General features: G+C 46.7%; 1 protein-coding gene across 23 annotated transcripts in view; it reads left to right on the top strand.

Annotated features, from left to right (window-relative positions):
• The window catches only part of RBFOX2 (RNA binding fox-1 homolog 2), a 263,261-nt gene extending 243,890 nt beyond the window's left edge, over nt 1-19,371 (top strand). For 8 of the 23 annotated variants that reach the window (XM_032836560.1, XM_032836559.1, XM_032836551.1 and 5 more), the window contains 8 exons: nt 2,849-2,902; nt 3,023-3,115; nt 4,201-4,345; nt 8,099-8,138; nt 13,500-13,576; nt 16,997-17,085; nt 17,439-17,511; nt 19,044-19,371. In XM_032836560.1, the coding sequence (XP_032692451.1) occupies nt 2,849-2,902; nt 3,023-3,115; nt 4,201-4,345; nt 8,099-8,138; nt 13,500-13,576; nt 16,997-17,085; nt 17,439-17,511; nt 19,044-19,098 (626 nt within the window). In that variant the 3' untranslated portion in view covers nt 19,099-19,371. Of the gene's footprint in view, nt 1-2,848; nt 2,903-3,022; nt 3,116-4,200; nt 4,346-4,838; nt 5,749-8,098; nt 8,139-11,135; nt 11,179-13,296; nt 13,329-13,499; nt 13,577-16,996; nt 17,086-17,438; nt 17,512-19,043 lie in introns of those variants that run through there. The other 15 variants (XM_032836553.1, XM_032836552.1, XM_032836573.1 and 12 more) reach the window with 10 other exon arrangements.
• Nucleotides 19,372-26,411: the final 7,040 nt, after the last annotated feature.

The following is a 26,411-nucleotide window of genomic DNA, read 5'->3' as shown; positions in this document are numbered from 1 at the left end:
TCGTGGTGAAGTTCATACACAAAGCGTAAACACGTCATTTGGGGTGACCTGTTAACCCAGTGGGGTCCCACTAAGGCACTCTCATTTTTAGCTGCTATCATTCTTTGTGATAGGATAGGCTTGTCTGTAATACGTGCCCACCAGTGCTCACTTTTACTACTGATCCCTACCCACTCTGCGCAGGAGTGGAATAATTCTTGATCCCTTGCTCTCCCTCTAAAGGTATGCTCTAGAGATAACAGCCATGGTGGCGCATGTGCATGTGTTTTCCATCTTCTGTCCCAGGACTGCATGCTATAGAGGGCGTTTCATACGTGTGTGAATATTTTGCCTGACAAAAGCAAATGTGTCCACTTAATCTGGACGCATGTTACCTACCTGGGACAGAACTGAATTTGGATCTGCAATGCCCATTGGTTTTGCCAGTGGTGCTCTAGGGGCTCTTGGGGAGGGGTGGAGAGGGAACCCATGGGTTGGGTCTTGAGGTTTGCAGCAACTCCTTCTCTGTCATATATTTTAGCGTCCTGCATGGAATTTTATCCAGAATCAAATGGGGTGTTTTCTGCTGCTTTTTAAAAGTTTGACTCTACTGCTAGAGTACGAGAGTATGTGCTGGTAATGTCTTAAGTCAAATACAAGTATCTTAGTATATTCTGGTATTTCTTCAGTAGATACATGTAGCTCAGCTTTTCAAACGGATGGTCCGAATCAGTGTAATTTACATTTTCCCTACCCATTTTATCAATGGTATATAATGTGATACCATCACCTCCCCTTTACCTCTTCTTTTTTGTTTGTTTGGTTTTTGGTTTTTTGGTTTTTTGGTGTTTTTTTTTTTTTTTACACTGCTATCACAAAAACAAGTTTCTGGGATGCCTGAGTGGCTCAGTTCGTTGAGCATCTGCCTCTGGCTTGGGTCACAAACCCAGGATCCTGGAGTTGAGTCCCACATTGGGCTCCTCGCTCAGTGGGGAGCCTGCTTCTCCCTCTGTCGGTCACTCCCCCTGCTTGTGCTCTCCCTCTCTCCCTCTCTCTCTCTGACAAATAAATAAAATCTTAAAAAAAGACAAAAACACAAGTTTCTGCCTTGTAGTAGATTATTACTGCTGCCTTTCCAGTGGGTTATTTTGATAACCCGCTGTAAACAAAATAGGAAGGAGAAGCAAAGTAAGTCAAATTTCCTTTAGATCCAGGGGGAACACTGTCCTAGAAAAAGTCACTGACTGGAATTCAGAAGACAGAAATTCTACTTCTAGATTTGACTCTTCATTTTGCTTTAAGTCGTTGGGCCATTCTTTTTTAACCTGATTCTGTTTTTGTCTCCATTAATAGGCATTGTCTGCATTAATTTTAGCACCTGAAGACTCTATGGAAGTCTTCAAAACCCAGCCCTCTTAGCTTATTATTTAGGAAATTAAGCCTGGAGAAGTGTAGTATTTACTTGTTGTCCTGCTGGGACAGCAACTTTCTTAACTCTCTCTTTGGGTTTTGTAAAGGTCAAAATATATTGTAAATTGTACCAAACTAAACATATTCAAAGTATTATTGACCGCATACCATTATATACCAATATTAAAATGTGTATTTTTACTTAAGGGAATGCTTAAGTAATAGTGGCATTGGCAGGAAGGAAAAAAGTCATTTTTGAATATTAGTCTAAATTAATATTCAAGCCTAACAGCCAAACTTTAGAGACCTACAGCTGCTTATGGTTAAAGCTTCTGAGAAGAGTATTCGAGGTGCCTTCTGGTGAATTCTCAGCCAGCAGTTTAATTTACGTTGGTTGAAATAACGTGATTTGTCAGACATTGCAGAACATTGAGTTCTTACAACTCCAGTAGGATTTGAACTGAGGTATTTGCTCAATTTTTAGGTGAAATAATGTGCTCATCATCTCTGAGCACCTAAAATAATGAATGGGGATTGGATTGGTTCAGAATGAACGCCTTTTTTCTTGAATATTGTCTCCAGTCTTTCAGAAAAATAATGGAGCATGTTTGCTTATTTATGTGTAAAATTCTATGAATATCTATTGATTAATGTTTTCATCTGGAATTCTCCTTAACTGGGCGGTAGTACATTTTTCTTTTTTATATAAAATAAAGGGTACTACTTTAGCTAAAATGACTGATTAACTTAAGTATGTATATTACCAAATAAAATCCCATGACATGCATGAAGTTGGGAATGTACCTTGAATTTTACTCCTGTGTGTCTCTTCTTACTCACTTGCCTGAGGTTCCAGTGGTAAATCCCAAAGAAAGGGGATTTTGGCTTACCCAGATTTCCATCAGCATGGTATTATTGAACACGGAGTCAAAGATCAGCTCAAACTTGAGCTCAGAGGATACCTTTATAACAGCGAGAGTAGCCAACAGTGTGAAGATGTTATATTAAAAAAATGCATCACGGTGTGGTGTAGAATGACATATTCTGTCTTTCTCCTCTTTCTAAAAAGAAGGAATACATTCTAAGCAGTTCTGTGAAAGAGACTGTACCAGAGCCCAGGATTCATTTATATTTCTTGTACTTCTTTGTCCTTCTTCCATTCCCTCTCCTTCTTCCTTCTTCCCTCCCAGTTTTTCTCTCCCTCCAGTTTGCGCCTGTCCTTGCCCCCACCCCCAGCTCCTCATTATCCCTTTGCTGTGCTAGTCCTGCTTAAAGATGCTCAGCTGTGGAAATGTCTCCCTAGAACCCCCCAGCCGGCATCTGCAGAGAAGGTCGTGATGCACAGCTAAGCCGGGCTGTGCGTCGGGCTCTCTGGAGCCAGCTCGCACGTGCCTTCCTCACCCCCTGCCCTGTTTCCTCATGCAGTCTTCAGTGCTCACTCCTCTCTCTTCCATTCCAGGTTGGAAATTAAGCCCCGTCGTTGGAGCTGTATATGGCCCTGAGTTATATGCAGGTAGAAGCTCGTTCATTTTTCTGGTTATGCTAGTTACCTATAACAACATCTGTTGTTTTTCAGTCTACTATTTCTTTGTAATCTTTTTGCATTTTTTAATTTTTTCTTAAATGCAATCAGCATCCAGCTTTCAAGCAGACGTGTCCCTAGGCAATGATGCAGCAGTGCCCCTGTCGGGAAGAGGGGGTATTAACACTTACATTCCTTTAATCAGTAAGTAGCCTATGTTGGCCTGGCATGGATTTTGACTGTTGGGAGTAAACAGTGATGTGTGCTAGTCTTTTTTTCCTTCCTCAAGTATAAACTGTAACTGAAGAGGAGACATTCTCGAAGGAGAGTTAAATGCTGTCACAGTGCCCTGTCCTGCTTAACCTGTGTTAGAATCTAAGATACTAAGTTTGCCATGAAGCATAAATACTTGGGAGAGGTCGGGACGGGTGAGGACATGTGTAGAACATTTTAATCTGCAGTTGATTTTAAAGAAAACCAAAGCAATAGGTGCTTGTGGGATATATTACGTTCTGTGCAAGTCTCCTGGGGCCCGTTCGTAGAGTATCATTTAGAAGCACCTCCAGAATTAATGGTTCTTCTCCGCTCTGTGGATACCGCTGAAGTCATTCTGACCTGAGCCATTTTGCTCCAGTGAAAGGCATAATTAAAACGAGTTCAGCGAACATGGAATAAACGTTTCTGTGTGCTTTCCAAAGGATAAGACATTTAAAGTAGACCTTTAGAAACTGCCTACCTCCCTAAGGGCCACAGGATTACAGGGGAGAAGTCGTTTCCCTCTCCCCTTACATTTCTGGGTTAAAACATTTTAGATAAAAGAACAAAGTGGACTAATGAAATGTCTAAAGATTATTGTGTGCCTCGGAGGTTGGCACCATGTACAAACACAAAAGACTATTCTTACAAAGAATAATTACTATAATGCGCATAATAACATGTGAAGACAAGATTAATAATTGGCCAGTTAGAGAGTTCATGTCAATCCATGTAAACGGCCCACAGAAGTGAAAAGTCTCATCCCTTAGGACGGCCGTAGTTCGTAGAGCTGCTGGGCCTGTTTCTCACCAGCGTGCGTGTAAAGGCCAGAACTGAGAAGGCGCAGAGCGGACTCACTCAAGACGGGTGACGAGCGGAGCGCGCCTCATTGGCTTTGCGTATTGGCTCTCTCCGTTTCTTTCTCAGGAAAGGTGGGGCATGTATCTTTCAACCTTTCCTGGAGGTGGCTCAAAGCAAGTTGGGATTGTACCCCCTGCGACTAAATGCAAGTTGACATTCCTGTCATATTTTGGGTCTCCCTTTAGTTCCTGGCTTCCCTTACCCGACTGCAGCCACCACGGCGGCCGCTTTCAGAGGAGCCCATCTGAGGGGCAGAGGGCGGACGGTATACGGTGCGGTCCGAGCGGTACCTCCAACAGCCATTCCCGCCTATCCAGGGTAAGCATGAGATTCCAAAATAAGCAGCTGGACAGAAAAGAATACCATGGCCCTCTCACAACTTCTGGGATGTCGCCGTGCCACATCGTAGACATTCTATGAATATTTGTACATTAATGGATTAGATGGCAAGAACCAAAACATACCATCATCAGAATGTAATGTAATACCAATTCGTTATATAAATCTTCATTTTGGCCACCTTAAGCCCTCGTGGTAGTGGCTTAAGACAGCAGCCAGAACTGTCTTGTGTTTACTAGCAGTGTGTTGGCATGGAGTTCACTCAGCATCGCACGAATGCGGATTAACACTACTGCAGAGAACCAAACTAGGAGCTCAAGACCGTAGTACGAGACCGCCTCTGCTGTGCTCACCCCCTTACCACCACCCTGTGTTGGGGCTGAGGCTACCACATCGCCCTCCCTTTTGGTTTCACTGCCTGGGTGGTGAGCAGCAGAGCTAGCTACCCACAATGGATTTGCTTTCTTTGTAGGAAACGGATTAAAAGAGGTTAATTCAAAGATGAACCAAGTCCAATTGAATCCAGGGAGAAAGGGAGAAGTAGGAAGAATTAAACCACAGTTGGCTTCTGAATGATGGTAAAACAACTAATGGAGCTGAGCGTCCTTCACCCTTTGAATTTGGTGTGGAGGCTGTCTCACGCAGTGGACTGATTCCATAGCAACAAATCAATCCTTGGCTGTCGAATGGGGGAGAAGGAGCGAAGATGGCAGGTTTTGTTTTTAGTTGTTTCTCAGTGTCAGCCTAAAATGTCTATTTTTATAAAGAGTGGACTTCAACAAGTTAGTTGTACCAAGGACTTTCCTTTCCTCAGAGAGGTGACATTTGCGTTCTTCATCTTTTCTCTGCCTATGACAGGTTTTTTCCCATATTCTTCCTGAGGAGTAAAAGCAGGGGCGGAGGAGCCTCTTCGTTGCTACTTAGTTAAAACTCAAAGGGGAAGAGCCTCCTTCGTAGGTCCTTTTCTGACAGCAAAATTGGCTTTGAGGTATACTAACGTAGCATTTACTCATAGACCAAATGGACATGCCATTAGGGGTCCTCCGTGGCACAGAATTAGAGCAGTTTTATTAGACAAGTACGCACGTTGAAATGGACAGGCTCCAGAAGCTGCTGGAAGGGAACTGCTTTAGAAATAAACTTTTGTTTGCAGTTTATAGATGTTTAATTCCCATGCATTCCATCATCTCCATCTTCTGCCATGACTTGCTTTTAATTTTATTCTTTCTGCTCTCAACTTGACCTCTGACCTTCAACCTCTGACATCTCTTTAAAGAAGTGAATAAAGATGCAGTATGATTTCATCAAGAAATACTCATAGTAAAATATAAAAACAAACCTTTCGGAAGTTCTGCACACTAGGAAAATTGCTCATGAGGTGCCTTCCATTTCAGTCCAAGACTGTTGACTGTCATGCTTGCAAAGTGATACCTCCCACTCACCAGAAACATGGGACTTCTTTATTTTGTAATCTCCCTCAGTTACTTTATAAAAACGGTTGGATTCGTTCCTATTCGATGTACCTCATTTCAACATATTGGCCAAACTTGAGAACCCATTCTCTGCCAAGTCTGTGTCAGGATTGTGTTCGCTTAAAGATATTTTATCTTTATGTCTAATCATACCAATCTCTGTGCATTACATTGAACACTGATTTCCCATGTTTTCTTTTTTATTAACTAAACCACCGATTTACATGGAAGATGGCAAGGAATAAGTCCAGTATTATATGGGGAATGGCCTAAAATTGCTTTTCAGCTTAGTAAACTAATTTCATCATTAATCATTATGTTCTAGCCTCCTTGTGGCATTTGATACAGGGAATATTAGAATTCTTCTAGAATTTAGGTGAATATTCCCAGTGAGTGATGCAACTTAGGGTAAACTTCATTCATGTTTTTAATGCCACCACTCTTCTTTGTAGAAGAGATGATTGTAATCTTTGCCTGTGTGCCCTACTGAAGTAGTCGAAGGTTAATTAATTACCACTTGGCTTCAGTGCTTTCCACTCTGTCAGAACAAGTGTCTTTTTGACTCAAATGTAGTTGAGAGGCAGATCACTTTCTAATATCAGGCTTTAACAGCAATTGGAAACTATGAAAAAGAACAGAACATAGTAGCTAAATGAGCATCACAGACGAGCTCAGTCCGCCTGTTGTGCGATACAAAGGCGCAGTGTATTGGGGCCATTGCAAAGTGTGGCCATACTGTCCTGTAAACCCAACAAAATATAATTGTAAATAGAATTCAGAAGCTTTCCAGCTACCTGCAAAAAACAAATTGTCTCATATTCAAGTTAAAAATATGATTTAAAGACTTCACCGTAGTTTACTTACTACAGCAGAGAAGACAGTGGTGAAAATTATCCAGCTTTCTTAGTTGAATAAACAATAAACAGATCTTCTCATTTAAAATATCCAAATCTTGATTTAACAAGTGTGAAGAAGAAAGTCTTACCTTTTATCTCTACTGCTGTTCCATGTCTTTTGGTCCCAAAATAATGTTTTGGGGAAAGTCTGTATGCAGAAGAATACCTCAAAAGGCTTGAAACTTGTGATTATAATAGTTTAGTGTTGTCCAGGATTTAAAAAATCAAGCAAACAAAAATTCATGTATTTTGTTTGATACAGATTCATTTTTCTAAACAGGCAAATAAACCCTTCTATTCCTAATCAGCTACTTTCTCAGTGTTATCCTTTTAAATAAAACAGGATGATCCTTGGTCACGCCCAGAACCTCGTTATCAGTTCTATTTTTCAGAGTTCCATGAATATGCTTATGGTCAAAAAAGAACCCTTAAAATCTTCCAGTTCCTCTCCTTCCCGCTCTGGATTATATTGTTACTATCTGGGATCCCCACTGCACCTTTCAATTCTTGGACCTTGGACCAATCACCTTAACCTTTAGCTCATTATCTCTGCTTGTGAAAGCAATGCATTGTGGGTATTTTTGGTTGTGTTTTTTTTTTAATTACATTTCTCTGTTTACTTTGGTCAGAATTGATTGACTTGTTTTTCTGAGGTGTTGCATTGGTTCTTAAAATGCTGAATAATAATACTTTGCATGCTTGTGTGATCAGCCAAATCTTATCGCATGTCTAATGTGCAGGGTAAAAAAGCAGGTGATGTATGGATATCAGAAAAAAAATGTACATACTTCTAGGAAACTGAGAACAAATTACTAAACATAATTTTGAAACATACTCTGCATACAGATCCTGCCCTGATGGAATTCTTTGGGTTCATTTTTTTCACGTTAGATCCCTCTCTCCGTGCCTCTTCCCACCCCATACACATGCAATCATTTTGAAACTCAGGAAAAATTTCCTCCTAGGGCAAGCTTTTTGGGGAAAAAAAATAAATAAATAAAAACAGAACAAAACAAAAACTCCGGGTATGAAAACTTGCTGTTTCTCATCCAGCAGATTTCCGATAGTTCTCTTGGGCCCTCTGGGAATGCCTTTTATGGTTGTAATCTTCCCGCAACGATTGAGTATCCAGGTGTCCCTTCCAGTTGTGCGCTCCTCCCCCCCTCCTCGCACGTCCTGGAGCTGTATAACGTGCGCCGCACCTGCACGGTCTTCTCACCTATGCGCTGGGCCCCCAGCCCCGGTTCCGTATTCATACATCACCTGCCTGTGTAGAGCGCATGTGCATGCCGCCGTCCTCAATAACCGGAATGTGTTTCTGTTCTTTTGTTTTTTGTTTTTGTTTTTGTGTGGATTTTCTGCAGTGTGGTTTACCAGGACGGATTTTACGGTGCTGACCTCTATGTAAGTACACACACCGGGGCCTTCTTGACCCCATTCCCTGACAAGCCAGCCTTTTTTTTTCTGTTTCTTTGATTTGGTTTGGTTTGGTTTTTTTTTTTTGTTGTTTTTTTTTACATATAATTTGTTTAATTTTTATTTTCTTTTTCCTTGTGGATATATATATATATATATTTATATATTTAAGAATGCAAGCATGCTTCTCTGCCACTGCGCTTGCCCCTGGGTGCAAAAACTGAGCCTTTGGGTTTCCTGATCATTGCTAGAGTCAGTCTACTGGACATATTCTTTTCCCTTCCCTATACCCACAGATGTTCTGTGTCTCAGTGATATATTTGCGAGATGATCAGCAGGTTTAAAGTCTTTTATTACTGTCGTGTCATGTGCATACATAAATAACAGGATAGTTATATTAGTTTAAACCAACTCTCTCTCTTTTCTGCTTTTCTTCTCATTCCATAACCCTCTTTAGATCATTGGAACTTTGATTTACATAGATGGTAGTAAGGTTTCTGAACTACGTGTTTTCCTGTTTTATATACTTAGAGAGAGCGTTACCTTGTGAAAGGGGTGGAAGGAGCTAATGCCAGTGAAGAATGGGGATAAAGACAGGAAACCAGACACTCAGTGCTTCCAGCCTTGTTTTATCAAAAAGGTCCACAACTGGCGGATCTGTTATCTTAAGAGCCATCTAGAGGGAAACGAGTGGCGTAATTAGCAACCTAGACTCTTCTTACGAACATTTGACTATCACATAGGATCCGTTGTTTCTACCAGCCATGTTAACACCATTATTACCCATTCCTGAAACTGTCTTGTTATATCATGATTGGTTTGTCACAAATTATTTCAAATGTGGACAAAGTGATCTGACTGACAAAGAATCCAAAAGTTTGTGAGCTTTGAAATCTTTCATTAAGACCTCTCCAGATGATCTGTTTCTGAATGCAAGCTTAGTCTAACCACCCAAGTCATGAACACTTTCTTAAGAAAAACTTGTCAGCGTGAAATTATTCCTTGGGCGTGGGTTAGAATTGTCCAGAAATGCTTTCTCTGCCCTCAGCTCCCCAAATCAGTAAGGGCATGCATATACCTCCGCAGTGAGCTGTTCCCACAGATTTCTGCCAGAGATTCTATGCAATCAGAAAACTTTAATGCACTTTCAGAATATACTTACAACTATGTGTTGCAGGAAGTACAGATAGGATTAAGCAGTCCTCTGGGTCACTGTAGGTGACTGGACACACATGTCCTCTTTGGAGCAGACCTTCAAAGTTTGCCCTAGTTTAACAAATGCTTGAAGGAGTCTTAGCCGTGAATTGGTCCAACCCTCTCTCTTTGTTATACACATTTCTTAGAGATTGTGACTTTCCCAGATTTCATCAATTATTTTATAGCCAAGCACAAAACTCAATCCATATTTCATTACCTCTCTCGGTGCTTTAATTAAAATCCACATCTTTCCTCAGGTGGTTTTCAAGAAGTAATGAAAGATACCTTTTTTTTTTTTCCTGGGCTCACAGTGAAACTTGAGGGTTGGGGAAGTACTCCTCCTTTTATACCAAATGACACTTCTAGATCTATGTATTTGCATATGGTCTTAGCATGTACATTCTCCCATATACATTAGTACCCATATTCTCATGAAACTCATCTTTATGTTATTTAAATTGTTTTCCTGAAATCTGATCTATTAGAGCATGCTTTTCCACTGGAATTATTTCTTAAGTCAAAGGCGTTTGTTTTTTGTTTTTTGTTTTTTTTCTCTCTCTCTCTCTAATGTTTTCTTTGTTTGGGGATTTTTTTTTTAAAGTATGGCTTACTGCTACCTTATTTAGATTTGCCTACTTCCACCTTAAGTGAGCCAACCAAATATTTGCTTATAGTTCTCTCATTTCCTTAGTTCACAATATATGATTTTATTAAGAGAGAGATGATTTTTCTGTGCTTACTGAGAAAATACTCTCGAAAATTTTTTTTTTAAATCTGACCAGATCACCTTATGAAGCTAAGCAGAGATAATTTAGTGACCTTGCTGAAATACTAGTTTGACCAGTGGTGCTTTCTTAACCAAAAGAATTAATCATAATGTTATCGCTGTTTCTTAGTTCCTATCTTAATGCAGTCACTTGGAGGGAAAAGTTGGTCCCCAGTGCCGCGGTCAGATCTGACCCCACGCAGGGAAGACGAGACCGCGCAGTGGGGTCGCCGCTGAGCGGGGGCTCACCGGACTGCGGCTCTGGGAACTTGGTATTCCCACTTCCAGCTAGATCACACTGAGGGAGTGAGGGATGCTTCTTTTACACACACACACACCCCACACTGTGTTTCCTTGAGTCTTTTCGGCTTCTCTCTGTACATTTTCCCACCTGTGGGGATCTGTCCATATACACGGAGTCCTTGTTTCCTCAGAAATAACAGATGAGCGAGCGATAGGACGAGGGAAGGGTTTTTCCTCCCCCCAGAGTGCACCGACCCAGAGCTTGAAGGAACATCATGGGGGAAAAGAGTTGAAGCTGCCCGTTTTGTCTTACATTATACTAATTTAGGCTGTTAATTGTGGAGTTGTTGGTTTTTTGGTTTCTTTGGTTGTTGTTTAATTTTTTTTTAACTCTCTTTCCCTGTTCTGTTGTTAGTCCGTAACCCCTGCTGGCCATTTGCTTCCTTCCTGTTTCTCCCGTGGCACTTTCCTCTCCGGAGGACTGATCTGGCAGTTGTGCCCACAGTTTGTAAAGAGACCCCAGGGAGAAGGCTTGACTGTAGCAGAGAGATCGTGAGTCCTCCCCGCCCCTCTTTTTTCTTGACCAGTCGAGAAGGCAGGGTCCACCCTAACTCACTTTTTAGAGGGATAACAACCTGCTCCCAGTTCTTACCCTGTGAAAAGCATGCTTGCATCCAAAGGAAAGAAAAGGCTGGTGGGCCCCTTAGCGGGCTTTTTGTATGATTGTTTTCCTTCCACAGCTGTGTTTTTTGAACTGCTCTTCCTGTGTTCTGTTATAGAATAGTCTTACAGGAACCAATCATTAGCGCTAAAATACCTCAGGTAGGAGCGCCAGTGTGACCTGCCGATCGATCAGATTGTGGATTGCAGTGAACAGATTGAACCATACTAACCATCCCAGCTCCACGTTAGAGACGGGAACAGAGGCTTTTTTGCACAGCCGAGACTTGTGAGCGTGTGATCTAGGCCCTGCCACCCCAGCCGTGCACGGTCAAGATCTGTGCGCGACGGCGCCTCCCCCGAAATGAAGTGCTGCTGTCCCGTTGCCGCCGCCCGCACCAGGCGGGTGCCGTGCACTGTCCCATCGCTGCCGCCTCTTTCAGTTTGTCAGTCGCGTTTACCCGCGGTGTTCAAACTGGGCCCTTCTACTTGCAGATCTTAGCAGGTGGGGGCGTCTTCCCGCCACCGTGAAAGAAATGAGGGAAGGGAGGAATTCGAGTCTGTGCAGCGCAGGAGTCCCGAATCCCCCAGTTGGGCACCACACTGAGACCACAGTAGTGATCGGACCGTGCCACTCCCTGAGTTTGAAGTTGCCTAAAAATCTAGACCCACTGGGATTCTAAAACTTGAAGCTTGTATTCCCCTTGCCCTCTTTGCCTTCCTCCTTAGAACAAGGTCAGTGGGTTCGTTTGGATAACAGTGTACCGTTAGGTTTGCCGACAACTGGATGGCTAGGGAAGGAGAGCCGCGGACAGCCTGTCCCAGTTTGGCCAGTTCCTTTTTGTGCCTACCCAGCGAGATTTGGGAGATGAACTCATCTGGGGAGATGTGAGAGAGTGGGGTATTTGAGAGGTCTGATTCATGAAAGATCATCTCTCATCTACCATGGAAGTCGTAAGTGGAAGATAAGAAGTTGATCATCACCATTTCTTCCCTTCACCCCAATTTTAAATAATAAGAAAATTTCAATACTTCTCTTTAAGACCTTCTCATATCTACTTTTCAAAGTAGATAGGTCACTGTCAAAAACAGTAACGATATTCTCATTATTACAGGTGTTGGTATTCACGTCTGTGTTAACTCACATTTAATCTGGGTGCCATATTGCCACAGAAGAACAACAGTGTCCTAAGAGCCCCTTCTGCAGGGTCCGTCTACACTGGTGGCCCTCGGCTGGAGTAGGGAGGAGGCGAGAGAAGGAAGGGGTCAGCATTGGGCAGGGACAGATAAAGTGATGCCCAGAGACCCAACTCGACCCAAGCTCCTTGGGCTAGATCTCTGCTCCCCGTAGTGACTCTAAGCGCCACACCTGCCTTTCTCTGCACCCACCCACCCCCACGCCCCTCATTCTATAAATCTGTACACCACATGCAGAGAACAAGCTTTCGTGTTGTCTGCTGGTCTTGAAATACTCTTCTCCTCAGTGTCACATAATGTCACTGTCTTCCAGGTAGAAAGAAGGTGTCTTGACATCACATGCTCACCAAAGTCCTGTTTTAATGTAAATCTGAAATAAAAATATAATAAAATTAATGGCTAGGTTGAACTCAAGACAAGGGGAATGTCTACCCCTGTGAGATCATGCTAATGGACAATGCAGATGAAGGTCAAGTACGGGAGAGGTAGATAGGTAGAGCCCTTCCGTTTTCTTCTGGTTAAAACAGAGCTGTTTTAGAAAAGTCCTGTGGTCAGTGTGGCAACACTATGAAGTTAATTAAATGATAAAACCAGTTCAGAGTAGAGGAGAGAATCCCTAGCAGGTGTTGATGGATCCTGGAGAGCTGAGACTTGAACAACATAAGGATCTTAAAGGTAACCACGCTTTCCCCGGAAAGAGCTGGAAGTGGAAGTTAGGGATGTGTCACGGATATGTGGAAAGACAGACTGCTTAAGCCCAGGAACTATCTCGGAAGAACCCTGGGTCAGAATGGATGGCTGGTGCCCGAGGGCCGGCACCCAAGCTCGCGGGGTCAGGAAGGGCGTGTAGGGGAGTGATAGAGTATCTGGCTGCCCCTTTTGGGAACACTCCAGAGGCATTCACAAAAGGAATAAGAAAGCAATCCTGTAAAGGGGCACATGTGTGTTTGGACCAGGCTCAGCCATGCCAAGTGGATCCAGCCCTCAGGGTTCCAAAAAGCGGTCCGTGTGTGCCCTCCTACATTAGGGTGTGCCGTGGCCATGCTAATCCCCATTTTTTGTTTTATTTCAAATCACACACAGATAGAGTCTGCAAACTGCTTCAGATCCAACAGGTCTGATTGTGTGTAAATACATATGTCCTTTTTAATTTTTATTCTTAATGGTTGCTTCAGTTTTGCATCAGTGCATGGTTAAAAGCAATACACATCAGCTATTTCATGACTTCATATCTCCAAATGAATTATTTCTCCTCTTTTTTTTTTTTTGTTTGTTTGTTTGTGCAGTCAGCTGAAGACATGTTAACATCTCACTCTAAATCTCTCAGTGGAGTCTCTGTTCCCTTCTCTGATATAACAGATGGGTTACTGCTTGTTATAATTATTAACATTGTGGTGTGGGCCAGGGCGAGGGCGGGCGACCTTGACTATTTCTTTGGGCTGGGGAGGGCCAGTCGTTAGGGTCTGGAATGTTAACTCAAGTGGTGACTGACTGTTTCCGTAATGGCAGGTGGTTGTGGCTGCACGCTCTAGTAATTGAGGCTGTGTACTTCACCGAGCTTGTGGTAGAACCTAGGGCAAACCGCTGTCCCAAGAGAATGCTGGGATAGATAGAGTTAGCCGATACGAGTCTGAACGTGGTGATTTTGCTGGTTGTTTTAGCTCCAGATGTTGGCATGCTTAGTTTTTAATGTGATTAATAAATGTGGCGCCATACCCCCCCCCACGCCTGAAACCCTGTCTCTCCTACTCCCTTCCCCTCCCTTGTTCTTTTGGAAAAACTTAAGAAACAGTAATGAAAACCTTGGTGTTTCAAACTGCACTTTGTTCTCATGTTCTGTAAAAGATTTCAGACTTGCTAGCGGAGGTAAAATTTGGGGAAAAAAACATTTCTCGGCCTGGAAGCTTGATGCACTCCAAAATCGGAGTCGAAATACATACATCTGAATTTTCTTTGTCTCACAGTTTTTGGTATCTTCTGTTTAAAGCAGCAGCAGAGATGTTCTGGTGAGACTGTATCTGAGAGAAATAAATCCATGTTATACAGTTTAACTTTTCTAATTTGGGGACAGTCACCGATGAATGACCAAATTAGTGTATTAGACTATTATCTGCCCCTGTCCTTTAAAGGGCCTCCTTGTAGCACCATTGTAAAGTAATTAGGAGAGTAGTCATTGAAATACCAGCTTTAAAAAAAAAACATTAGTGTAGTTTTTCTTAATGCTGATATGCTTCTCAGGCCTTTTGTTGGCAATAAGATTATTTGTATCCCTGTTCCATTTTCCTGAATTTAAATAGCAAAGAACCTCATCACATTCAAACTCCAAAGTCTGAGTTCACTTATAGCAGAAGGAGACTGTGGCAGATAGACTCTCCCCGTCTCCTCCTGGTGTGGAAGAAGCCTCTTTCCCATGGTCTGATCCATTTTGAATTGTTTTGGTTAACAATAACATTACCCCCAAACCATTGCAGTTCTGATGGCTTCTTACAGGCCAAGGAAGGAGAGGGGAAGTGGTTCTCTCAGTCACCTCATTCAGAACCTCTTTTTCCAGAATTAGTGCCCTACTGCTCAGAGCTATGGTTAGATAGACTCGCCAGTATCTCCGACTTTACTGAGACTTTCTGAGAGGTCAGTACTTTTGAACCTCAGAATCCCTTAATGAGAATGTAGACTCTGCCCTATGGCATAGAACTTCAGTTTTTAAAAATGTTTTGCTCAGGTAAACATAAATTGGGCTTTAACTGCTTTTATTACCTTGCCTTTTTAAATTTTTAAAGATCAGTTTGGTGCTTGGAGGAACGCTAAGGAGACAAACCACATACTGCTCGCTCGCCACATTACCCTTGTTTACAGGCAGTTTTATGAAAATCAGCCCAGCTGTAAACTTCACACCAGCAAACTTCAGTCCTAAACTTAAAGGAATCATCTGTAGTTATAATGAAGAATTGAGCCTTTAAAGGTTCATTTAAAGCTCAAAATTTCAACTATAAAGATTAGCCTGTTGCTTTAACAGATGTTTTTCCTGCTTTATGTCCTCTTTAGAAGTTTAAACAAGGAAAAAAAAAAAGTTTAAACAAGGAATAAGGTAAAGAGACCCTTTAGTTCACATACACCGTGTATATGTGTAGGTCATTCTACTTACAGACACGGATACAGCAGGGGATATGACACAGCCCTGGGGTGTGTAGCTTTGCCCAAACTAGCCTGGCCTGCCCGTTCCCGTACACCTGGCTGGATGTCAAAGCGAACGTGTTGACCGCACAGCCCCGAGGGCGCTTCATGCCATAGTAGAAGGCTACCGTTTCATTGTCAGTGTTCAGTTATATTAATTAGAATCTTCTGATTTATTATATGGGTATCAGTGGATGAATATGTAATCGAGAAAGAAACGTTTACTTTTCTGAGTGATTCACTTGAAGAAGAAAGAGGAGTCGTGCATGACTCCTGATGTTCAGTGAGGGCCACTCAGTGCACGTCTGCCTCTCCGTGGGCTGGCGTCACGCAGCGTCCGTCTAGAGAGCAGGAGGCCCTGTTCCCCCGTGAGGTGGTGCGTCCACTTGAGAGAGCGTGAGTGAAAGGCTGTAGTCTGAGTGCACCAGCTGAACACTGTTACATCTGATAGCGAGAAGAGAGTAATAAAAATTCACCCCTGAATTAGGTTTAGGTGAAATAGGTAAATTCTAGAAGGGCAAAGAAGAGGAAACCATAGGGCTTGCCACTTTTTAAAATAGCCTGTCTCGTGTGGCACTCACTGTTGTGATTATCTTCAAAATACTGAATGGGAGGACACCTTTGGGGTGTTTGGTTCCCCTAAACTCAGGGGAAGAAACAGGACGTGGGATCTGAAAGTCTCCAGGACGGAGAGGAGATTGGGCCCGTTGGCCGAACAGCTCCAGAGCCCGCTATGAGACAGGAGCGTCAGAGTCTCCGAATCTTTTGGGAGAGGAGAATAAATGCAGTTAAATGCCCAGGGCGTGGAAGGAGGGCTTCCTCCCCCAGGAGAGTCCCACTGCAGGGTCCTCGGCCGTTTGTAATGTCCTTTGTCTGAGTCTGAAGTGTAGATCGGAGCTGCCAGGCTTTGTCTCTGAAGGGCCAAGTGGTGAATATTTTCGGCTTTGGAGCCCGGACGGTCTCTTCACACCTGCGTCCAGAAGCAGGTAGCAAGCTGCGCCGGCTCCCAGATCGAAGTTTGCCCGCCCCGATCTACACTGGGTTTGCCTTCTCCATGTCACCTGGTTATCTTAGCCTCTCGGCAAACGTGCGAGGCCTGAGGAGCCCAGCCCTGTAGAGGACCTTTCCACGACCGACCGTGATCTCCTTGGTCTGGGCAGTAAAGCCGCGGGAGAGCCTCAAGTTAACACACGCAGATTTAGTGTGTCCTAGTTCTGTAATTTACATTCCCCGTCCGGTAGAGTCCCCCAGCTCCCTGCAGATATCTGCCCTGTTGAAAGCCCCAGCCAAGACTGTGAAGAAAGATGGATCTGGAATCCTGCCTTCAGTTCTTAAATCTGAGACCGGGTCCTACGGGGAGAGTTTACTTCTGCTACCGTCCCGGACCGGAAAGCGTATCCCTGCGCCGGGCGGAGCTCCGTTCTGTGCCAGAGGACCGATGACATGCAGACCGAGGCAGTTTGAAACATTCTCCTCCCACGTGTGTGTCTGTGTTCGTGTCTGTCCCCGTGTCCCTGTGCGCGTATGTCTGCGTGTGGGCGGGTGTGTGTTCGTCTGGCCCCGGGGTGGGGGGGAGAGGTATCTGTAAAGTCAGTTCTCTTCTCTCCTGTAGGGCGGATATGCAGCCTACAGATACGCCCAGCCCGCCACTGCGACCGCGGCCACAGCTGCCGCCGCCGCTGCCGCCGCCTACAGCGATGGGTACGTGCCGCCCGCGCCCTCCTGTCCCCACTGCCCGCATGGCTGCCCGCATGGGCCCCCCACACGGGGTTTCCGTGGCCCAGAGGCCACTCCAGTGCTCCTGCGTATTCTCCTTGTCCCTTTTCTGGCCGTGACCCCGCCCCCCCCTTCCTCACCCCCAATTCCTTCCTTTCCCGGGTTTATAGAGGTCCTTGAGAATTCTTCCCAGTTAGCGCATTTGGGAGGAGAAGGAGAAAGTTCCCCAGTAACATTCCAGGCCCCGAGTTCCCCACGAGTGTCTAGCACGGTAAACCTCTCATGCTTGCGGAGCGCCGCCGGGGCTCGGCCTCTCTGATTGCGTTTCTTCTTTCCAGTTATGGGAGGGTGTACACAGCCGACCCCTACCATGCCCTGGCCCCTGCCGCTAGCTATGGAGTTGGCGCTGTGGTGAGTATCACGCGTGCCCTTTGTTTCTTAACTGTTTGACTCCTTTTAACTTGTACCTGCAGGTTCCAAAAGATCTAAAGCGGTGATAAATTCAGCCCTTCTTCTCTTGCCAAAGTCCTGAAGCCACAGAGGACTGTCTGGAAGGTTCACATCGCCTTCTCTCTCTGTGTGTTGTAGTGTGAGCCGCTTGGCCTGGTTAAGGGCAGAGAGGAAGGAGTGGTGACAGTCTTCCCTGAGTCCCCGCATCATTTGGGAGAGAAAGAAAGGAACAGGTTGACGTTTTCTACTGGCTCTGCTGTCAGGTGCATGCCTGTGGCTGTTTCATTGATAGGTATTAAGGAAGATGTAGGGGTACGAGACTTCCCAGCTTTCACACTAAGCTTTTCCAAAAACGGACATTAGTTGCAGATGCCAATACCAAAGGCTGTCGCTGCCATTCCTGAGCCTTCTGGCAGCTGGTGCTAGAAATCACCCAGTGAATGCCTTACATTTTATCAGTAACATTTGTGGCAAAATAGGATCTTTTCCTGGAAGGGTAGGAAAGGTCCATAGTGCTCATCTAGAATAACTCCCCACTGCCACCCCCAGTCCCCTCCAGTCGAACTTGGAATCCTCACGGCCGTATTTCTGGAGGCCTCCAGGCTGCAGCCTGCGCAATCTGTGGTTCCACAGCAGCACCCCTAATGTTCTCAGCTGGGCAGCAGCCTGGGAACGCGGACGGAGGTGTGTGACGGGGAGGCAGAGTGAGAAGTGAAATTTAAGACTTGGAGGAATATGAGAGAACCCGTCATTTCTCACACTCAGTTTCCCCTGATAGGAAGATTTTGTGGGAGGAAGTAACAGGGCCCTAAGGGACTGGAGGTGTGGAATTGAGGTAGAGATGGACAGAATAAAGCTGGTGACGGAAGTTCCTGAGATTTTATGTGCTAAAAGATAACAAGTCCAATCCTGATAAAGGAACAAAGCCCAGTTATAGCTCCAGAGAGACAGATAGAAATAAATTCAGGTATGTCCACGGGCAGCCTAGTTGGCATATATTCTGGATTACAGAGGAGCTAGAATGAATCGGGAGGTTGACTCCGGTTTAAATCCAGCCCCATCTCAGATATGGGACGTGACCACTGGTGGTCAGAGGAGCCTCTTCTCCACGGACAGGTGACATGGACGAAGGTGAAATCAGCTAGCTGCTTCAGGTCACGATTGTGATGTGATCGAGGTAAACAAACACTCGTGCTTTTAAGCATCACATTATTTACAGAGCTGGTTTTAAACTGTATTGAGTTTCCCTTCTGTGCCGATGGCTGTAAATAATGGAACAAAGCATTGCCGTACTCTCTTGAGACTGTCAGGTCCTCGGTAAGCGTTCTGGGCTCCGGCTTGAGCATCTTAGCGGCAGAAGTCGGTTTCCTGACTCCGCTGCCCTAGGTAGCATCTTACCAGTTGCTTCCAATTCCCTTTTCAGGACATTTTCCTTCATTTTCCGTGCTTCTCTCATCAACCTTTAATTATTTTTATGTCTTTAATCACTGCAGGCGAGTTTATACCGAGGTGGCTACAGCCGATTTGCCCCCTACTGAAGTGACGTGAGACCCTGCAAATGGGACAGCCCCCCAGTTCATGAGGCCTGGCTATTGCAATATTTACTAGTAGAGGAACTCTATAGCAAGATGAAGAGGAAAACAAACAAACAAAAAAACACAAAAAAAGAGAGAATACTTTTTTATACCTCACTATGTTCTTTGAATATGTATTTTTCCTTTACATTTCTGCCTTTAATTCTTTTGTTCCAAAGATTGTGCATTTTTTTCTTTTTATTTTCTTTTTTTTTTTTTTAACTGTGGTAAAAAAAAAAAAAAAATGATGCATTTCCATGTCTGTATGTCCGTGCTTAGCTTACTCTGTCAATCACGGAAGAGGCAGTTAATGAGGAAGGGGAGACCCTAGGAGCTGATGAACGCATGTGATCAGAAATCAGCAGACAGAGCTACCAAAGTGTACGCGGTGCCGAGTGGCCGGGGGGGCGAGCACACGTGGAGGAGATCTTTGCAACAGGATGTTCTTCTAGTCTTCTGAGTTTCTGGTCTTCGGCAGGCGGTTCTGATGGGCTGTGGCTGGAATCCACATGCTGATAGACGACAGGAATTTGTGCTTGCAAAGCAAAAGGATTAAAAAGACACTTTCCTCTCCTCTTCCCTCCTGTCTTCTCCATCCTTTTTACAATCATCTTACCTGCACAGCCTGAGACAGTTGGCATCGTCTTGGGAATTATAGTATTAATATTTCCAAACATGCTCTCAGACTGTGGCTAATAAACACCTCATTAGGAAACTGATCTCAGAATGAACTCTGGAGTGTGAAAAAGACGATTCTCTTTTTTCCTGAGATCCTAGCACTCCTGCTGGGTTTCTTCCCCTTTCTCTGAACCACAGCTTAGCTCATCTGTCCTTCTATGAACTCCCTGCTCCCGAGTCCTCAAGAGTCAGGAATTTAGGACCGAGGGACAGGAGAATAAATAGCGACCACATTTCTCTGCTGGGGGGTTAGAAGTACAAAGTGTCGGGAGCCAGTAAAGAGGGTAAGGAAAAGGGATCTCGGATGATGTGCGGCAGGGCTCTGATATTCCTGTGCTTTCTCTGGCCTCAGGAGGTCAGTACAAGGTGTGAAGCATACGGAGAGTGTTGGCAAAAGATGAAGCACTGAGTCCTGGGGCGGCTGTCCCCGTAAGTTTGTGGTGATCAGGGCGAGTAAGGGCAGGCAAAGGTACTTTGTACTAACTAGCTCCAAAGCCATAGGAATTTCCATCTTCCAGAGCATTCTGTGAGCCACTTCTGTGTCCATGGTCTTGAACTCCCATGGCCTCTCCGCCTGGCTCCTCATTATCCTCCAAAGACACCCAACCGAGCACTTGACCCCTTGGCATACATGGACACTACAGGACACAAAATCCAGAGCCCCCGGGGTTCCTCCCCTCCCCTAGTGGAAGGAGGGTGTGACCTGGCAAAGATCTCATGTTGCCAGAAAGAGTCGTGTGGTGGCCGCTGCGGTGAGTCACTCCTGTGGCCCCCCGGCTTTGACTTCATGCATATAGACAAAGTAGGGGAGAAGGCGTTTCTCTTCTAGCTACTGGCTGTCAGCGATAAAGGCAAGGGTCCTGCAGCATTTCCAAAACGAAGGCATTAGAAAACAGAAAAGCACGGTCTGTTTGGCTCCCTGGTCTATTCACATTGGTACTAGGGTGACCTCTCACCCAAGGGACAGCTGCTAAAGGGAGTAATTCAGAGACATGGAGCTTCCGGTTTGTTATGGGTTTGTTTTCCATTTGTTTTGTTGTTTTGTTTTGTTTTTTTTACTCCTGCCTCCACACATGTTCTTGACTGATAACTGATTCATGTCCCTGAATTAAAATGACTGACCTATGACAGCATCAAGCATTCTTTGTAAGCAGAGTGATCTATCCGGGAGGGACTGGCCTACTGTGTAAAGTACATGCCTTCTCCCCCTGTGGAGCCCTCTCTCTGCCGATGAGTGGGGGAGAGGCTTTCCCTGAAATGAGGGAGACATCAAGGAAGCTAGAGGCCTCGATGCAATCTTACTGATGCTGGGGAGGAAAGCACGAACTAGGGGACATCAAACTGCCCCGGGCCATTGGCCATTTTTATGGGTTCCCCTCCCCAAGCCAAAGTTTGGTTCGTTGCTGTTAAGACAATTTTTGTTGTATGTATATAAATATTTTAGTTAGAGGAAGGGATATGGGATGTGGGGCTTTCACTGTTCTAGGGAATGGGGGCAGGGAAGATTTTTTTGTCTTTTCTTTTGCTTTTGTTTTGAGGGCGAGCTTTTACTCACTAAAGAAGGAGAAATTTCATGTCATGTTCAAATAGGGGCCACTCGCAGAAATGGTAAGCCACCGCGCAGTGGAGACACGGCCAAATTTTAAATGGTTGTGTCTGTAGCAGGGGAGGAAAAGAGGGGAATGAGTTGAGTGATTTTCTCTTCTTTTTTCCAAGAAAGAGACAAGGATGGCGGGCAAGGTAGAGAAGGCAGCTCCCACTTTTAAAAGAGGCAGAAGCTCGAGCTTGGGCTGCCTTTACTGCGTTTCAGTTCAGCTGGTTCTGGCTGAGGACTTGGCAGGCAATCTCTGCGCGCTCTGCTGCATTTCCAGGGATGGTTGCAACACGGCTGCCTCCAGCTCCTTTTTCTAAGGGAGGCAAAGCAGACTTCCGCTTTCGCTCAAGGGCCTCTGCTCTTCAGTGTCAGCACCGGGAGTAGGAGCTCTTGTGAGCGCCCGGATGAGGGCACAGCGGCCTCCCCGTCTCCCTTTGAGCTCTGAGACTCCGCACGGCCAGCTTCACCGGAGGCAGGTTCCTCGAAGCACCAGTGCTTGTCCGCTCCCGGCTCTGGCTCCCGTTGGACTAGGAAACAGAGGCGGAAGAGAGTTTGGCGTCTGTGGGTCGTTAGAGGATGCCGGTTGATGATTCCAAAAAACACCGATGCTGAGTCACAGCACGTGAATGATTTCCACGGCTTTACTGTAGCTCACGGCGTGGACTTCCGTACTTAGCTCGTTCCTAGAAGCCGGCCTCCTGTAAGGAGACCGCTAGTGAAAACCTTTATCTCCTGACCCTCTTTCGGCCCAGAGAGCTAACCTTCGGTCCTTTCCGGCCACGAATCCGTGTTCGTGGCTCAGCTCCCGTGAACCCGGCTCAGCCACTGCAACTCACCGTTTTTAAGGCTCTCAGGTTTTCCCAGACTTCCCATCACCACCATCCTCCGACAGCCATGGGTGGGATTGAGCCAATGTTATTTTTCCTTGAAAAAGAAGGGGTCTGGGGCCCCCCTCTTAGTTCAAGGGGAGCTAGTGGAGATTATTCAGTAGAATCCAGTGGTAGCCGCTTTTCCTCAAAAGTCTAACTCCTCAGGGGCTGAACCCTCTTACTTTAGGTTCCCGTTCCTATTCCTAGCGATGTCGCAGACACGTAGATGAGCACTACCCCCATCACCAGTCACTTAGCTTCCAGGTGGGAGGGATGTCCTAAACTCGGGATTGAAGCCGCCCCGAGGGTCTGCCAGAAGGGCTTCATAACCCCCCTTCCCTGGGACAGGACAGCGGGGCCCCATGGGGGCCCCTCTGGGAGGCGCCCTGGCCAGGAGCGGGGAGGGAAACGGCTCGCGCCCTCCCCTCTCACCCAATCTGGCCTCCTCTGCTGCTTGCAACCTCTAGCACAGTAACATTTGCAGAATTGCAGATCCCCACCCCCACCGCAATGATAGGAAGAAAGGGACTTCGGGGGTGGGGAAGGGATAGTGGTGTTTTAAAAAACATACGTTACCTGTTTGCACTGTTTTAAGATAGGAAGAAAGAATAGTGGGCGAGGTGAACATCAGACGTAAATCTGTGTGTTTTTGTTTTGTCACGCTCTTGAAAATGTCTGGCCATCTGTAGTACACACCGGTGAGACTTGGTTCTGTTACGTAAAATACTATTTTTTTTTTCTTTCTTTCTTTCTTTCTTTTTTTTTTTTTTTTGGGGTAATGTTACTGTCCAGAAGCCTCTTCCCTCCCTTTCCCTTTTCCTATGTACTTCCTCCATACTTGCTTTACTGATCACCCAGGCAATAGCCATCCAGGAGCTAGAGCGTGGAGAGGGCCCTCTCCGGGTGGGCGCCGGGTGTCCTCAGCCAGCGCCCCCGCCCCCCCCCCCCCCGGTGTAGTGAGCGCGGTCGAGTCCGGGCACCTGCCTTTCAGATGAGGCTTTCGGCCCAGGCTGCGGCCTGGTCTCCAGTTCCTGAATCAGATGCTCTAGGAATGAGGAACCGAGGGCGGGGGGGAATCTCTCAAGTTACCCAAGTTGGCTGTAGGAGCTGTTCTCCTCCCTGTTACCCGGACTGTAGCCAGTGAACAGTTTACTCAGGAAAACGGTAGATCAACTCAGCCATGGTAGTGCTGGTCGGCAGGGGCTGGTAACCGAGAGCCGCTCGTCAGCCAAAACGCAAGCCTTGCCTTTAAGGAGACTGCCCTCGGGGGGCCCGGTCCGCTCGGGCTCGCGGTCACACGCGGGGCGAAGAGGGACCGTCGGTCCTCTTTCCTCCCCCCACCCCCTGGCCCCGGTTACCGACGCCAGGTTCCCAGGGGGTACGTGCGGTTTTGAATTTTTTTAACAAGTGACTTTTGGTTTAGTTTTTCTGGGGACTGATACGTGCTTTAAGCAACGTCTATACCCCGTCAAGACTCCCAGCTTAGCCATTTTCTCGTGTTTTTCTGTTCACAGTATTTTCGTGTGTGTGTGCTTGTTTGAGCAGCTCATTTTGGCTGTATTATATATCGAGTGATGAATTGATCCTCTTTTTTACCCTAAGGGATATGAATTGTTTTTTTTTTAATCTTGTGTTATAATTCTGCTTTGTGAATGGCTGGAGCAAACCTGGGGCTTGACACACGTCAGCCGGGGCTGCGAAGTGCGGACGGGGCTGGTGGGGTTGCCTTGTCCCTGACAGGCTGGCCTCCCTGCGTCTCTGAGCTTTTCAGTCCGAATCTCTGCAAGGCTAAAACGCCACAGAACCTCTCCTCTTCTCCCCACTCCCCATGGCAGGGACTGGACCATCCCGACATGCGACATGCAGCTTCCCCGGCCCCCTCCCACTGCCATGGCGAAACAGGTACCTTTGGGGCGTGGGGGCATCACGTGGGATGCTTGTGTAACCACCTCGCCTTCTCTCCCCACCCCCCACCCCCGGAGTCACTTCCCAGGACACCCGAGCTGCTTGCCCAGGGTCCTGTTTCCCTGCAAACCCCAGAGAAGCACCCCGGGGCTTTGTGACAGTCTCTAACTCCCTCCCCTTCCCGTTAAGAATCATATTGTATAGTAGCTTTCGGACCATACAGTATTCATTGGGTTACTCCTATTATTATCAAGTAGCTGGAATTGTGAAGGTTGGAGTAGTTAGATCTTTAGCTTTTATTCCTTATTTTTTTGTATTACTATCCATGTGTATAAATTATTGATCATGTTGCTGGCTTTTATAAACTCTAAGCGAAGGAGGAGGAGCGCCGCCTCTGCCTTTGCAAACGGTAATGAAGCACTGTTTTTAAATAAAAGAGAGAAACACCATTCTTTGGCCTCTGTGTGTTGATTTGGGGGGGATCCCCGGGTCCCTCTTCCTGAGGCTCAGAACCTCCACCTGGGATTTGACTTTGAGAGTTGGTGGGAAGAGGAGGCAAAGCGCAGCGCACCGTGGACGGACGGCCCTGAGGGTCACACGGAGCCGTGGGGGACATGAGGCCCAAGGCGGGCGCGGCCCGAGAGCCTCTCTGTGGATTTCTCCAGGCTTGGCAGGAGCTGGTGTTGGTGCTCCCGCTGCGGCCCCCCTCAGCCTTCGTGCTCTCCTGGACTCCTGGCCGCCCCCCTCCCCGTCCGGCCACTTGACTTTCCTGCCTCACTGCCCCCGTCACTGTGTCCCCCTGGCTCCTGGCCGCCCAGGTTCAGTGCTCCTAACTGTGGGGTCCTCCTGGCCCTTCTACCCAGGCCTTCTCACCTGCCCCCCAGTGACCGCCCTCCCCACCGAAGCTCCAGAAGTCTCCAGTGCCCTTTGCTTGGCCCTCGGGTCACCGGGCTTTCCATGTCCTGGAGAAGCTGGAAGCCATCGCTGCACCGGGCCCCCTGGAAGCACATTTGCTTCTAATTCTAGACACCACCTGAGTCCACGCCCCTTCGTTCCCCCTGTCTCCTGTTTCACGCAAGAGGACGTCCTCACCTCCTGAGCCGACCCCACCTTGCGCTTGCACCACGTCCTTCTGGGGACCTTGCTTTGTCGTGCCCTCCCGCAAGGTCCACCTTCTACTGCCTACGAGTTAGTAGGAAAGATATTAGCATTTAAACGTGCTTATACCTTGAACACGTTTTAAAAAATAATAACACAAGATCCCAGGCCCTCTCCTACACGACAAACTTCTGGAATAAGTTTCTGCCCGCTGACTCCAATGACTTGCTCTGGCTTCTCCCCCTAGGAGCCTGAAGCAGCCCCTTCTGGTGACAGCAGGTGGATGGTTGCCCCTGCCGGGCTCTTACCTGACTGGGTCGCATTCAGCACTGCCAGGTGTTCTCGACCCTTCCATTTGCACGGCCAAGGGTCGCCTCCGCTCCTTCAAACTCCCTGGTTCCATCCTCCACCGGCCTCACCCACCTCCTGGGGCTGTTCTCCAAGGCCGTCTGTTTCCGTCCGCACCACCGCATGGGGGCGCGTTTCTGTACCGACCCCCACCCCCAAGCCTGGCCTGGGCACCTGGGTCTCCAAACGGCTGTTCACCGCGGGGCGCCCAGTGCCCTGCACCTGTCGACACTCTGCAGATACCTGTCAAGTTCCCTTTTTCAATGTTTTGCATGAAGTGAGACTCAGTTTCCACCCTACCTCGCTGCCTGTTGTCACCCAGGGGACGCCCTCGGGGACGAAGAGCAAGCTAAGACAGAGGGGCCCCCTGGCACCTCCTGTCACCTCGCCCTCCACGCCCACGGCGACTTGGGGACACGGATGCTCACGCTGCCCCCTGTGCCACCAGCACCAGTGTTTCTGCCGGGACGCAGGAAACCCGGAACAGGCCGCCTTAGCTCCCCGTGGAGAAGTCAAACCCCAGACCCTATCTTTCTCCCCCATTTAAGCCGAGGAAGCCGCACAGTGGAGGGATGACATCGCTTTGGCCCCAAGTCCCCTGAGTAGTAAGTGGCGGACCTAGGAGCCACACGCAGCCAGTCCAGCTCCCTGGACCCCCAAGCGCTAGTGTTTCTGGTGCTTCTCCTGCCAGAACTCCCGCAGAAGTCCCGGAGCCGGCGTCCCCCCCACCAACCTCCCCGGCCGTCCCCGCGCCTTCTGTAGGGTCCCCTTCCTCCTCCCAGCCCGCAGATGTCA

Source organism: Lontra canadensis, unplaced genomic scaffold, assembly GCF_010015895.1.
Source record: "Lontra canadensis isolate GAN:19392208 unplaced genomic scaffold, GSC_riverotter_1.0 scaffold93, whole genome shotgun sequence".
Lineage (NCBI taxonomy): Eukaryota > Metazoa > Chordata > Mammalia > Carnivora > Mustelidae > Lontra > Lontra canadensis.
This window is presented reverse-complemented; position numbering and strand designations above follow the sequence as displayed.